The 13,335-nt window shown below is 40.4% G+C and overlaps 1 protein-coding gene across 1 annotated transcript in view; it reads right to left on the bottom strand.

The window, feature by feature from the left end:
• chrm4a (cholinergic receptor, muscarinic 4a) overlaps window positions 1–13,335 on the bottom strand; it is a 74,948-nt gene that overhangs the window by 27,168 nt on the left and 34,445 nt on the right. Inside the window, exons 2-4 of the mRNA XM_072447743.1 lie at window positions 9,188–9,792; window positions 3,851–4,008; window positions 91–400 (exon numbers count right to left, since the gene is read on the bottom strand). Coding sequence (XP_072303844.1) covers window positions 91–400; window positions 3,851–4,008; window positions 9,188–9,792 — 1,073 coding nt within the window. The remainder of the gene's footprint in view (window positions 1–90; window positions 401–3,850; window positions 4,009–9,187; window positions 9,793–13,335) is intronic.

The following is a 13,335-nucleotide window of genomic DNA, read 5'->3' as shown; positions in this document are numbered from 1 at the left end:
TAACTTTGAGTCAAATAAAGATGATAATGATTTAAAGTAGATTTTGTAGAAAGTGTTTCTTTTAGGCTTAACTCACTGTGCACACATTACCTGTGTCAGTCTTGGGCTTGGCTGGGCTGACGGTTGCCCCTCCCCTGCCTCTGCTCCGCCCTCTCCCTCCTGCACTCCCACCCCTCCTGCTCCTCCGGCCCCTCCTGCTCCTCGTGCTCCTCCGGCTCCTCCTGCTCCTCCTGCTCCTCCCTGGCCCCGCCCCTCCTCCGGCCTCCCGTTCTTCAGCGCGTTCACTGCAGACGTGTCGGTGTCCGGGCTCAGTTTGGGCGTGGCGTCGGGGCAGGCGGGCGAGCTGGGGTTGTTGTTGTTGTTCTGCCTCAACAGGTGGCTCTTCAGCAGGTTTGGCGTTCTAGAAAAAGGTTTTGCTTTAGAGGAGCATTTTTTGGTAGAAGGTACGAGATATGCTTGTCTCCAATGAGATGCTATTGCTTTACCTGGACTGTTCCACAGTATCTATATTACATTATTACACTATTACACTATTACACTACTACACTATTACACTATTACATTATTCCATTATTCCATTAAGCCTCGTACAAACCGCGGCGGCCGAATCGCGCCCGGCGCAGAATTTGACGCCTGTACATTTGAAAGACAAACGCATCAGACGCGCGTTCTCGACGCTCCGGACTCACGTCCGTAAAATACACTCGGCAGCAGACGTGCGTCTGAGTCGTCCTGCACATGCTCAGTGGAGGAGATATGCTGTGTTGCTTTTCTCGTGGTGTAAATGGAGTTTAATGTTGGACCATGGCTTTGGTTTATTTATTAACTTTACAAAGTCCAAAAGCGGAGGCGATGGGCTGAGCAGATTTGCTCCAAGAGCTGCGTTTAAGGATTTTTTTTTATCTTGCAGGGTTTGTTTTGGGTCTTTTTCCGGGTCGTGCGTAGCACGTCATCTCTGATTGGCTGCTGCGGCGCATCTGCTGCAGAGAGCTGAACAAATCTGAACATGTCGCGCCAGCTGCTTTGGGCGCTTCGGGCGCCTCATACATGCGCGCAAAGCGTCGAGAGCGTATGAAAACGCACCAATCGCGCCGCAAAAACGAAGAAATCGCGCCGCGGGAAACGCACTACGTGCTCGACGCGCGTTTACATAGACTTTGAATGTAAACTGGACGCTTCGGCCGCGGCGGTGTGGAAGCCCCTTTACTCGTCTATGGAACAGTCTGCCAAAGGACCTCAGAGCCACAGAGAAAGTGACAAATCACCTCATGAATGCTGATAATTTGGCCCTTTTCTTTCCCTGTGGTGCTGGATTTCAGCAACTGCTGAATGTTTGCTCAGAGTATGGACTTAAGTAACACATTAAATATATAATGCAAAAAAGAGTGTTTACTAATATGTCGGACCAAAGGGGACAAAGACCTCTGCTCTATAGACTTTTACCTGGTAAACATTCAGTGTAAAATAAATATCTGGGTCACTCAATTATCATAATATGATAATTCGGCAATTCCGTAAACTGTACGTTTTGTCTTACCAAGACAACATCTTGGTAAGAACATTTCTCATGTGAAGAATTAAAACAAATAACCTGAAATTGACTGATTGAATTACAGATGTTTTTTTTATGGCTGAAAAACACATCCTTAACGTGAATGGGCTCGCCTCTTCACAGATCTAACATGTAACTTGGCATCACAATCGTTCATGTCACACTGTGGAACATTTCAGGCATCTCCATGGAGACGAACAGGTGGCAGACTAGACTTGGCTTGATATTAAATACACATTTTTATTCTATAATGATTTAAAAAAAACACTCCTTTTTTGACAATAGATACAAATAAAATAGCTGTTTGATTAATGATCTCATAGTTCTGATTCTAAAACTGTACAAGAAAAGTCAAATGTTTTCCAATTGTTGATACTTGTTCAAATTGGTATTTAGTTTCACACTATTTTTAGTATTGATTAATATATAATTTTTGCCTTAAAAATGCTGAGCTCCACTTCCTGCTCCGGTCATTGCTTATGGGGAATTAGCCGAGTCTCACCACAATAAATCAATAATGAATGAACCCAAAGCAGAGAGCGAGTTCCAGACGATAGTCACACGTTCAGACCTTCACGTCCCATGTAAATACTTCACTGGAGACATCTGTGTGTTTATAACAGTAAGTGCTTTTGTCTCTAAGATACAAGAACAATTTTGTATTATTTAAATTGTGAAAATAGTGTCAAGCTAACGACCAGCACGGTCGACTCAAACTGGAGTTTGACAGTTCTTGTTATAAATGCTAATGTTTCTTAAACCTTTACAAGGAGCAAATGACACCTAAGCAAAATATAATAACAATGTCTGAGTTCATAAATTAACTTAATTGATCTACATTTTGTCTGATTCCTGGTTTTACTGGCCTTGACAACAGGAATGCAGAAGCTCAAATGGATAAATGGAACGTGGCACGAGTCTGGGATTACAGAGGGATGACATCTGAATGCTGTTGTTTCAATATTATCATAAAAAAACAATAATAATAGGTTTGTTAGGAACATTTAAGAGTAGATGGAGGGATTGAGGAGACTGATGGTTCTGCTGCTGTAGATGGAGAGGGAGTAATGGAAAAGGCATTTGTCTGGAGAGTGTGATAAACCAGCATGAGCTTTGGTAACTACATAACAAGGCTGTAGGATAATTATGGTCATTTCATGTGTGTTGCTATGGTGCTATGGAGAGCTACAGGAAGTCATTTATGCTGTCTCTCCTTGTCGCTCACTGTCAGCTTGCAGGTGTCTTTGAATGTGATTTTAGATTATATTTTTAATGTATTTTCTCTTTTTTAAATTTCAAGCTAAATTACATCACGGAGCAATTATATGTTTTCAAAGAGCAAGTAGAGTTATCTTAATTAAATAAAACAAAATAACACATTGTCTGAAGTCAGTGTCATATTAAACAACACATATTATGCAAAATGGCCATGATTGAGCTTTTAACTCATCAAAAACATACCTGGAGTTGTATCTAGCTTCATTCACACTTGTTTCATTAAACCTGTTTAGTAAGTCCGCCACCTCTGACTTCACAAAAACACTTTGTGCAGTCATAGATAGAGCATTGGCATCTTTGTCGCTGTTTTGAGTTCAGAAATCATCACCAGACTATGTCTCTCGGCTGGCCTGGGAACACCTCGGGATCCCCATGTGGGAGCTGGAGGAAGTGTCTGGGTTGATGGAAGTCTGGGAGTCTCTGCTTAGCCTGCTCCCCCTGCTGCCGGATAAGCCAGTAGATGGAGTGCTAACACTCCTGATGAGGGAATGCCTCACAGACAGAAAGTAATGTTGGCTTTCAGTAGATACATTATGTTAAGTGCTAAACATGAGAAGCCAAACTAAAGGCACAAGAGCAGTTTAAACTAATACATTAGATAAAATGCAGCATGTGTGTCCTTTAACCACAGTCAGCCATGTTTTTTCTGTGTCCTGAACTTGCATTTTCATTTATCTGCAGTCTCTGTGTCACATCAAGATGGCTGGACGAGAGGAGCTTTCCATGGTGCTGAAAAAACACATCTCTACTGATAAGAGATTTTTCCCCCACTTAGTTAGGGGCTGAGTAATTACAATTAGATTACATTTTGTACTTAAAAAATCTAATCAAAATCTGTTGTATAAAAAACAAAAATGGAACTATCAGCTAATTTTCCTCGTTAAGACTACAGTTTGGTTATAAATAGGAAATTAAAACGAAAGGGCAAAATCCCAATTTCCTTTTCCATTATCAGATTTGTTACTCAATGTTCGTAGGCACTTCTTAGACTCACAACTGTGATATATATTTGAATGCTACCTGAGTGCTCCTTTCTTCTCCTTCTTGTCAGGCTTCTGCTTGGACACTCGGCTGCGGGAGGCCAGGGAGATGTGGATGTACAGGACCGTCATGATGACCACGGGGAGGTAGAAGGCTGCGATGGCAGTCCCAAAGGTGACCGCAGGGTTGGACAGGAACTGGACACAACACAGCAGACATGAGACACCGTAGAGACACCAGGACATGCAGCGTTATACTGGACAGAGACAATGTGACCAAGTATTAAAAAGTATTCCATACCATATCAAATCATCAATACTTTAACTGTATCTTATGAGTATTGTTAAAAAGAACTTATGTGTTGCACCTTTGCTCAAGCAGATGAAGGACAAAACCTGTGTACCTGCATCAGTGATACATGTCAAGCTTAAATTAAAATAGGATAAACAGATTAAATTAAATTAAATCCTGTATTGTACTGCAGTGAAGGCTTGAAGCTCTGAAAATGTCCATTTTATTCTACCACTATCCCCGCCCACGTCCCTTTACTTTGTTGCAATTATTAAAAAAGAGTCGGAAGTTTTTCCTCAACAATAAAAAATACAACGATAATCTCCAGCTTGTTACAGTAAAATTCTACAATGAAATTATTTGTGAAAGTCAATGGACTTGTTTCTATTACTGAGCTATCTTATATCAATATTGCCGTTCACAAAAGAAAATGTTAAATAAGTATCCACTTAAGTTATAGGTTAACATTGCACACCTCCAAAAAGCACAATATGTCTTCATTAATATCACAATATAATTAACGTATAGAGCCAGAACCTATATTATCGGCCGATATGAACACTTGGAGAAACAGCCACCATCGTTTTAGCTTAAGATTTTTTAGAATACAACAAATTTATCCAATTTACTGACAGATTAATGCCCCAATATGTATTGCTGCGGCGGTTTGGTTGGTGAACGAGTCTGTTGCTGCGCTGAGTGTTGTAAACGTGTCATTTTGACGCTTAATTACTTTCATTCACTTTAGTTAGCGCTCGGCACATAAAGTGCTACGACAACACTGTAAACATGCCTCTGTTCTCTCATTGGCTGCTGTAAAGTGATTATGGCTGAATCTGTGATTACTGGACTCAAGTTGATGTTTAAATGAGTTGTAAAAAGAGTTGTTAATGGTCAGACTGCACGCATATTAATTACCATGATGCACACTACACGCTCATTTAATCAAAAGTGTGCAAACTTTAAACTTTTAAAATTCAATGTTAAAGGCAAATTAACAGTAAATGTACATAAATGAAACCAATTTAAAATAAATAAAACCTGACCCACGTTTTATAATCAGGTGACTATAAAATTTAATTTGACATGAAATATGAAATATGTCGTTATATCTGCTATTGGCATCTCCAACTTCCTTCTATATCAGCCTCAGATCGGACCCCAAAATCAATAATAATATATATGGTCAAGTTAAAGATAGGTGGATCTCTGGTGTTGTCTCTTTACATTTCAAAGTTCAATCAGATACTACTGATTGACTTGACTTTTGCTTGTGGTGCTGTCCATGGTGCTGATGCACTGATTTCATATCTGTCAATAAAATGTGCTGGTGAATGGGCCTTATCCTGGAATGGTAGAATGATTCTGTCGGAATAACAATGACAGTCGCCAAAAGCACTGTGAGGCAGATGGATGTGCAGGTGACACATCATAATGATATACAGAGAGAAGTGGACAATAGGAACAGGCTTCAGGTCTAAACTGTGTAATTACATGGGACAGGAATGACCAAGTCATCCTGTTCACTTAGTGTTTAAGTGAATATCCAGTTTGGAGGTGGGAGCATTAGACCAGAGACATTAATGGAAGGAAGATTGGCAGTTTCAGGTTAGCTTATAGTGTAACATTGTTATAGAAAGAGTGAAACAAGAAATGCTGGTAACTGAAAGTTGGAAAAAATAAGCTACTGCATCCAAACTTTCTAGAATATATTGCATTGAGATTCTCTCTAAATTTGATTAACTATTATACTAAAAGCTAAAGGTTGGAAGACAAGTAAGCCAAATAATTGTATCCATATGTTTACACATATTACACGTTTAGGGCTGTCAAAGTCTATTTGTTTATTCCTGGAATTAATCAAGATTTGACACAGATTAATAACACTGTCTATTTAGACCAAAGTTGCCATTTTAGATTGGCAGGACGCTTTTCCTGAAAAGAAGGTTCTGTTATTGCGTTATTATTAAATGTATAATAAAATGTATACATAAAGTCCATCAGTCCTCACATGGACGAGCTCAGATCACTCAGAAGCTGGTGTTTACAAGCGCAGAGTGGTGGAGAACCAATCGACTCTGCTCCACGCTGTAGAACAAACCAACGACATGTAAATTATAGCCAATAGGGCATTTAAATGTTTATTAAAAAACACTGTGTGAATAATCAAGATGAATCATATTTCTACAGTGTGATTAATCTGATTCATTTTAAATAAAATAGATTGACTTGATTTAAACAGGAAAGTGCCAATGAGATTCAGAATGTTCTTGTCATGAGGGATGATGATTGTACATTTAGAAAGACAGAAAGACTGTCCACACGTGGCCTGAGAATCCAACCATAGAACTTCTTGTTGTGGGCATAAGTGTTAACCACTATGCCACCCTGCCTTAAAGGTCCCATAACATGCAAAATCAACTTTTCAGAGCTTTTAACCTTCTTACATTGCTATTTGTGCTTCATATATGTCCAGAGTGTTTTTTTGATTGATTCCCGCAGTGTTTAGCTATATTACAGACTATCTCCTTTCCTCCAATCTCCAAACTGACGGGCGGTGTTCACAGGCACGCGTCATCATCACCCCCTTGAGCTTTTTGTGCAGTTGTATGTGTAGAGTTGACAGTGTTAAAAGGACTAGGATAAAAGTGTTAATGCCCTGTAACATCCACGAACGTAACAATCCCCACGAACGTAACAAAAAGTAGTCACTTATTATTATTTTTGGCTTAGGCCAATGACATTGATACGAGCTAGTCCTAGAACTTATCTCAAAACCTCAAAAACATGAAAAAAGAAGAACAGCTGATCTTTTAATTCTGTTTTTTATGTAGAGCTCCATCAAGAGTGTAGTGCCACTAAATGAAATGTTTACTGATATGCATACTATTTTACATATTTTACATGTCATTTTTTCAAACACGTGGGCAAGACAATGCAGAAGACATGCATTGTCACATGACATTTGAATCATGTTTATATTCTGGATACATTTATATTTCTAACAAAAAAATCCAATTAGACCTAGTCCTAATTTGGACGACCAAATTTCCCACTGAGACAAAGAGGTTTAACTTTAAATATTTAGCTTGGCTCAAATATTCATTAGGTTTATCTAATCATAAAAGTCAATCAAAGCTAAATTGCATTATGAATTATGCCCTGAAGCTCCCATTGAAATTCTATAACTTCTAAACTTCTAAACTTCTAAAACACATAACATCACATTCGTTTCAGTGACTCTAGAACCCCCTCTGCATAGCTACGCCCTCCCACTCCCATACATGCACGGGACGTACACCTCCAGAGGGGCAGGATCTGTGTGATGCTTTCAGTGCATCCCTCGTTCAGGTCTTCAGCGAGAATTCTGGACCTTGCGGGTCAGACCCAGGCGCTTGTGTCCTGAAGCGTTTGCCCCTTTGTGACCACTTTTGTGAGTGTAAATTATGGTTTAGATGAATACATCCTTGTGCCTGAGGCAGTTTGTGTGACCCAGTAAGTGTGACCCAGTCTAAGTTCATGAAGGCCGATTTGACCCAGTGGTCTGACTCTGGAGACATAATCAGTCTCAGACATGTCTGTCCTGTTACTTCCTCCGTACAGTAGAAAGCTTGGTAAAATACTCTTCTACTCTGGCTCTTCCACATGAGCCCTGTACAGACATGTTTAAGTCAAAAGTACACGTTTTGTATTGTATATTTGTGCTATTTCTAAAGTGCTGTGGAAGAAGCTTTCACAGGACCTGAAGCCGTCAGGTTTGGTGTCATGCTAAAGTCAAGGAAAATGGAACCTACTCCAAACCTGATACTGAATTTAAAACCACAGTGATGATACAAACGCTCAGTTTTAGCCTTTCTTAGATCAAAACCATTTCAGAAACAATTTCAGAAATGTAAAAATGTGTCTTGTTAATGTTTTAATTCAAAAGCTACTGAATTTTGTGGATTGAAATAGTATGACAAAAAAGAGTTTTATCTTGGCACGACTCATTTTCTCTCTACTCCTGCTTGAAATTATCCTAAAATTTAACTTGCAAATTAAATAAAGTATAAACAATGCATTTAAAAATGTATTAGAATTGATCAAAATGCTAGAATACTATTACTTAGATAATGTATTCTTTTCGATACCTTTTCAGTTTGTAAAACATGTTTCCACCTACAGAAACCTGCTCCTGTGTCAGACTCAAATGTACAGTTACTGTTTAGTCACAATAATGTGTTAGTAACTGTTATGGTCAAAGTATTCGTGCTGAAACATTTATTCTACAGTTTTAACCAAAATCTTATAACAAACCACCATTTCCAATGGTCAGTTGAATGAAGCCATAATCACAGTGGCCTGTAGCTTTGTGAGCCAGGACAGTGCAGCGTGAAATGGGGATGAGACTGAGGATTACATCGCAGCAAATTGTCGAGAGCCGGATTCGAACTCGCGGCGCTGCGAGTCGCACATGGGCTCTCAGGACCATGCGCTTTATGCATGGTCCAAGTATTAAGTATCTTTAGCAGTAGTTCAGCATTAAACATGTATTTAAAGCTGTTTTTCCTTCAGTCACTATGTTTGTGGTAAGCTCTGATTTTTACTGTTTTTGTGGGAGGCAAATATTGTATTACGTTTGTGGTTTATTACGTTTGTGGGTGTTAAAAGTGCACATGGAGGATGGAGAACGCCATACTTCGGAGAAGTTTAATGCCATTGGAGACAAGCAGGTGGCATATCCTCTACCAGTACATTTACACTCTGTGTCTCATTCTGGCACCTGCCACACAGATTAGCTCAAAAGATGCCTAAAGGGCTGTACCTAATCTTTACAGTCTTGAAAAACTGAACAAGATAAGTTTTACCGTCACTGTAAAGCTAACAAACATTAGCATGCTAACTGCACACTTCCTGCTTCGCGGAGAATAAAACACACTATAACTAAAAGCAGAGAAAGCCGAGGTCTGAATTTCACCAAAATCAGGTACACGCCCTTTAAGACATTAACAAATTGCTATAAATGAACAAATATGTTAAAGAGTGAAGTCTTTAAAAACAACTTTGCACACATGTAACTGCAGGCGTTCTGCTCATGTAGCTCACCTGTATGTAGCACTCTCCCGGCGGCACCGTCCTCTGCCCAACGATAAACTGCCAAAACAAGATGGCGGGCGCCCACAGGATGAAGGACAGAATCCACGCCGCCGCGATCATCAGCCCTGCCATTTTTGTAGTTCTCCTGGCCGGGTACGACAGCGGCTTGGTCACGCAGAAATACCGATCAAAACTGATGATCAGCAAATTCATCACGGACGCGTTGGAAACCACATAATCTAACGCCAACCACAAGTCGCACACCACCGGACCCAGCGGCCAGTATCCCACAATGATATAAACCGTGTACAGGTTCATGCTAAATGCCCCGATGATCAAATCGGCGCAAGCTAGCGAGAACAGGAAGTAGTTGTTGACAGTCTGGAGGTGGCGATTGACTTTGATGGATAGCATGACCAGGATATTTCCTGTGACGGTGACCAGGCTGAGGGATCCGGTGACTAAGGCGATAAAAAACATCTCCACAGTCTTGTAAGGGCTTCCGGAGGCCAAGCCATCGTCCAGGGCGGGGCAGGAGGAGGAGGAGGAGTCGTTGGTGGAGTGGTTGCAAGAGGAGTTGGAGAAGAGGTCGGCGGTTTGGTTGGTGAATGAGTCTGGAGGAGAAAGGAGACATTTGTGGTTAGCATGTTTGCCTGGTTTGGTTTGGGTTATTAGCTTTTGGACATAAGTTAACAGTGGGACTTGACATACCGTACATGCAGTTTATAGTTTATCTACTGGATAAACGTAAATGGTAGGTTTTGTAGGTTAAATGATGGGTTGGATTTAAATCAGTCCTGCCAAATTGGGTAAAAACTCTTCTGCCCTTTTGAAATATGCTGCTGTTTGTGAAGAACATCCCACAATGTTGTAACAGGAGTGGGGAAACTGTGAAATGTGATTATGTGTGTCCGGGGAGGAGGAGGAGGGGCTTATGAGGCTTACAGATATGAACTTGCCTATACAAATATGAACATGATATTACAATACTTGTTTTTTTTTAAATAGCTTGCTTTACACAGAACTAATCCTATTCCACTAAATCTGGTACCTTTTTTTAATGGTCGCATGTTTTTGAAATGGTGACGTTTCAGCTGCTCTCTGGACGTTTGAACGCAGAGCAGTCGTAGGTTGTAATATCTCCCTTGGGGCAGGACTAATCTAGCTTTAATAGTGCATAAGAAGAAACGTCTCGATTTAAAAAACAATCTTCTACCTTTGAATCCTTTTCTACCACGGAGCACTCCTGGACCAATGTGATGTTACTCGGACATGTTGTATGCAAATGGATTTCATGACGGATGCCATGGATTTATCTAATTACAAAGACACACAAAACAGCAACAAACAAACAAACAAGCAAACAAATAAACCATACTTTTAGTTTACTTTCCTTTTTTCTACTTTTTTGTTACTTTGAGTCACCTCTCCACAGATCTGGCCTGTAACTTGGCCTGATGGCGGCACCTGCTTGTCTCCATAGAGATAGATACATGGTGTGTCATACTGTGTAGCATTCCAGATGAAGCAGTAACATCTCCATGGAGACAAGCAGATGCGAACTGTCCACCAGAGAGGTTACACAGTGCACCTTCCACATACAAACTTCATTCCACCTTTCAGGACTGTGAGAGTGAGACTCAGATCAGACCTCAGACCACCAGTTGAGAAACACAATTTACTTAATCTTCATATGAACTTCGATCTCCATTAAAAAGCCTACGGCTCATTGATTTGAGTCCACAGTGCGTTAACAAAAGACTATTCCCATAATCTCATGTATCTTGCCACTCCACTGGACCATAAAGGGCTAATCCGACTCTTTGTAGTGAATATGTAGAATCATTATTATCCACATTATGGGCTGCAGAGTCCATTTAGCACATTAGCCTCCAGAAAGTGTAACCCACAAAACACTAAATTGAGCTATTATACAAAACAAGTCAAAAGCACTTTTAATCATGTTTATAGCCAGAACAAAACCTTTTCATTAGTCCATTTCCATACCCTCCTTTGAATTAGGCTTGTATCTGATGTTACTTCATAATTATTACTGACTGATTGGGCTTTGGGCGGAGCCAAAGGTGAAGCACCCAAACACAATGAAGTGAGCGGATGTACTTCGTATTTTAGCAAAAGTAGACAAAAAAACCTTTTCAACTCAAATTTCATTCCTCAGACTGTCTATGGAAGTTCCGGTGCTGCACAGTCGCAATTAATTTGTGCTCTTTGGCTTTTGCGTTTGAACCACGGTCTATAAATAAACCCGACTCGCCTTCTTTGCCTAATTAAAGAAAGAAACGTCGGCAAAACAGCTGATGGTGCTACGGTCAGGGGGCCATTTTTGTGACGCTCGCACCTACAGTCGAATGAGACACACAATTCAAGTGTTCATATTATGACCAAAAAAACAAGCACTTAGAGTAACTATTCAGATGAGGGAGGTACTTAATCAACCCTCTATTCACAAGCCTAATTTGTGTTTCTACATAATTATGAAATCAGAGATGACACATTCTCTTCCGAGCACCTGCATCTTAAATTAAATAATTGTATAATAATAATAACTCTTTTCACATACTGTATCGGTTCATCTTACGTTACAGTCAGTTTAACGATATGTTCTACAAGATTTAATTCAATCTGAACAGTTAAGAAAATATGCAAACCGTTTAATTAGCTCGTTTTAAAACCCCGACTGCTCATTCCGTGTTTTCTCCTCAGACTGAAAGAATTCAAGGCCAAAGTTCTTCAAGGTAAAGCCGTCATTTCGCTGTTCAACACAAAACCTGTAAATTATGATGGCTGTGATAAGACTATCTGCCATAAAAGTTTAATAACCCCGAATTTACACGTATTTAAAAGCGTCACACCAGAAACCCCCAGAGCTGCCCCCGCTGCGCTTTCCTTCTCCTTCTCGTTGTCCTTGTAAAATGGATGCTCGTTGTAAAGTTCTGTTTTGTGTTCGACGTCAAAGCTTATTTTGAAAGGACAGCAGATGTTTATTTGGACATTACTTCCTCTTTCCTGTGTTTTCCTGCTGAAAAGCCTAAAAAACAACATATCAGAGCCCTGGAAGTCTCCTGCTCATTCTGAAGTTCATAAACCAGAACTGGAGAATGTCTGTGGTCAAAGTGCATTCACTCAAAACGCCAAAGTGACAAAGAACGTGTTTCAAAGTCAGTGAAGGCCACGACGTTTGCGTGACACGCCCACTTCCATGTCCAAGCCCTGATGTAATTCCATCTTAAAATACTTAATGCTCCTCAAATTCATTAAACTCACATGGACATGAAGGTTTTTCTGGCACAAAGGCTTCATCCGGCAAGACACAACGAGGAGAGCGAGGGGAAAAAGACATTCAGCAAACGTCCGAGGGCTGAATCGAACCCACGACGCTGCGGTGTAAGACTTTAAGACATAAGATTCATATGTTTGTGGAGCCAATCCAAACTAATAATGAGGAGAAACATTTGTGCTTTTTCTTAAATTTCTTTCAAAAACAGTAAATCTCCAATTGTTACATAGGCCCCGCCCACAATCTGAGATTATTACATCATCAAAATGTGAACGCAACGTGTTCCTCTTCCAGTTAGATCCAATACCGAGCCTCCATGTGCTTTTACGTCCCAGATGTGTCACGCCTGTTTTCTGGATCTGCTTTGGAGATGATTTAAGGTCGTTCCACCAGCGACTGCAGCACCAACTCCAATTGTGTTGGCGCACAAAGAGCCAACATGAGTGTCTTTGCAGGGGAAATGTGAGCTAAATAGGAGCTAATCACTGTCAGCGGTGCCCCCCCGCCGCTCCAGCCCGGACACTCACTCCACGCGGCACAGCGCGGAGCTACAACTGATTAGGCTTTAGTACAGGCAGGGAATTAAAGTCCTCCAGTTGGCAGAGCGTCACACGGGTAAGTTCTTCCTCATAAATCCCTTTTGGAAGATGTATTTTGGGTTGTTGCAAAAGAATGCAACTTTTCTGGCAGGGAAATGCCATAAAACCCCAATAATGTGAACACTGATTATACATATTACCAACTGCTAAATGCAATACTGTAAATACATAAATACATAAAATATCATCTCTGGCATCAGTGCAGGAATACGTTGTTATTAGAGTATTAATCATTTCTCAGAATAGTAAACAAGATGCAT

The sequence above is a fragment of the Eucyclogobius newberryi genome, unplaced genomic scaffold, assembly GCF_026437365.1.
Source record: "Eucyclogobius newberryi isolate DKJ021-1_F unplaced genomic scaffold, fEucNew1.0.hap1 SCAF_1, whole genome shotgun sequence".
In the NCBI taxonomy this organism is placed as follows: Eukaryota; Metazoa; Chordata; class Actinopteri; order Gobiiformes; family Gobiidae; genus Eucyclogobius; species Eucyclogobius newberryi.
Note: the sequence above shows the minus strand (reverse complement) of the source record. Positions and strands in the feature narration are given on the sequence as shown.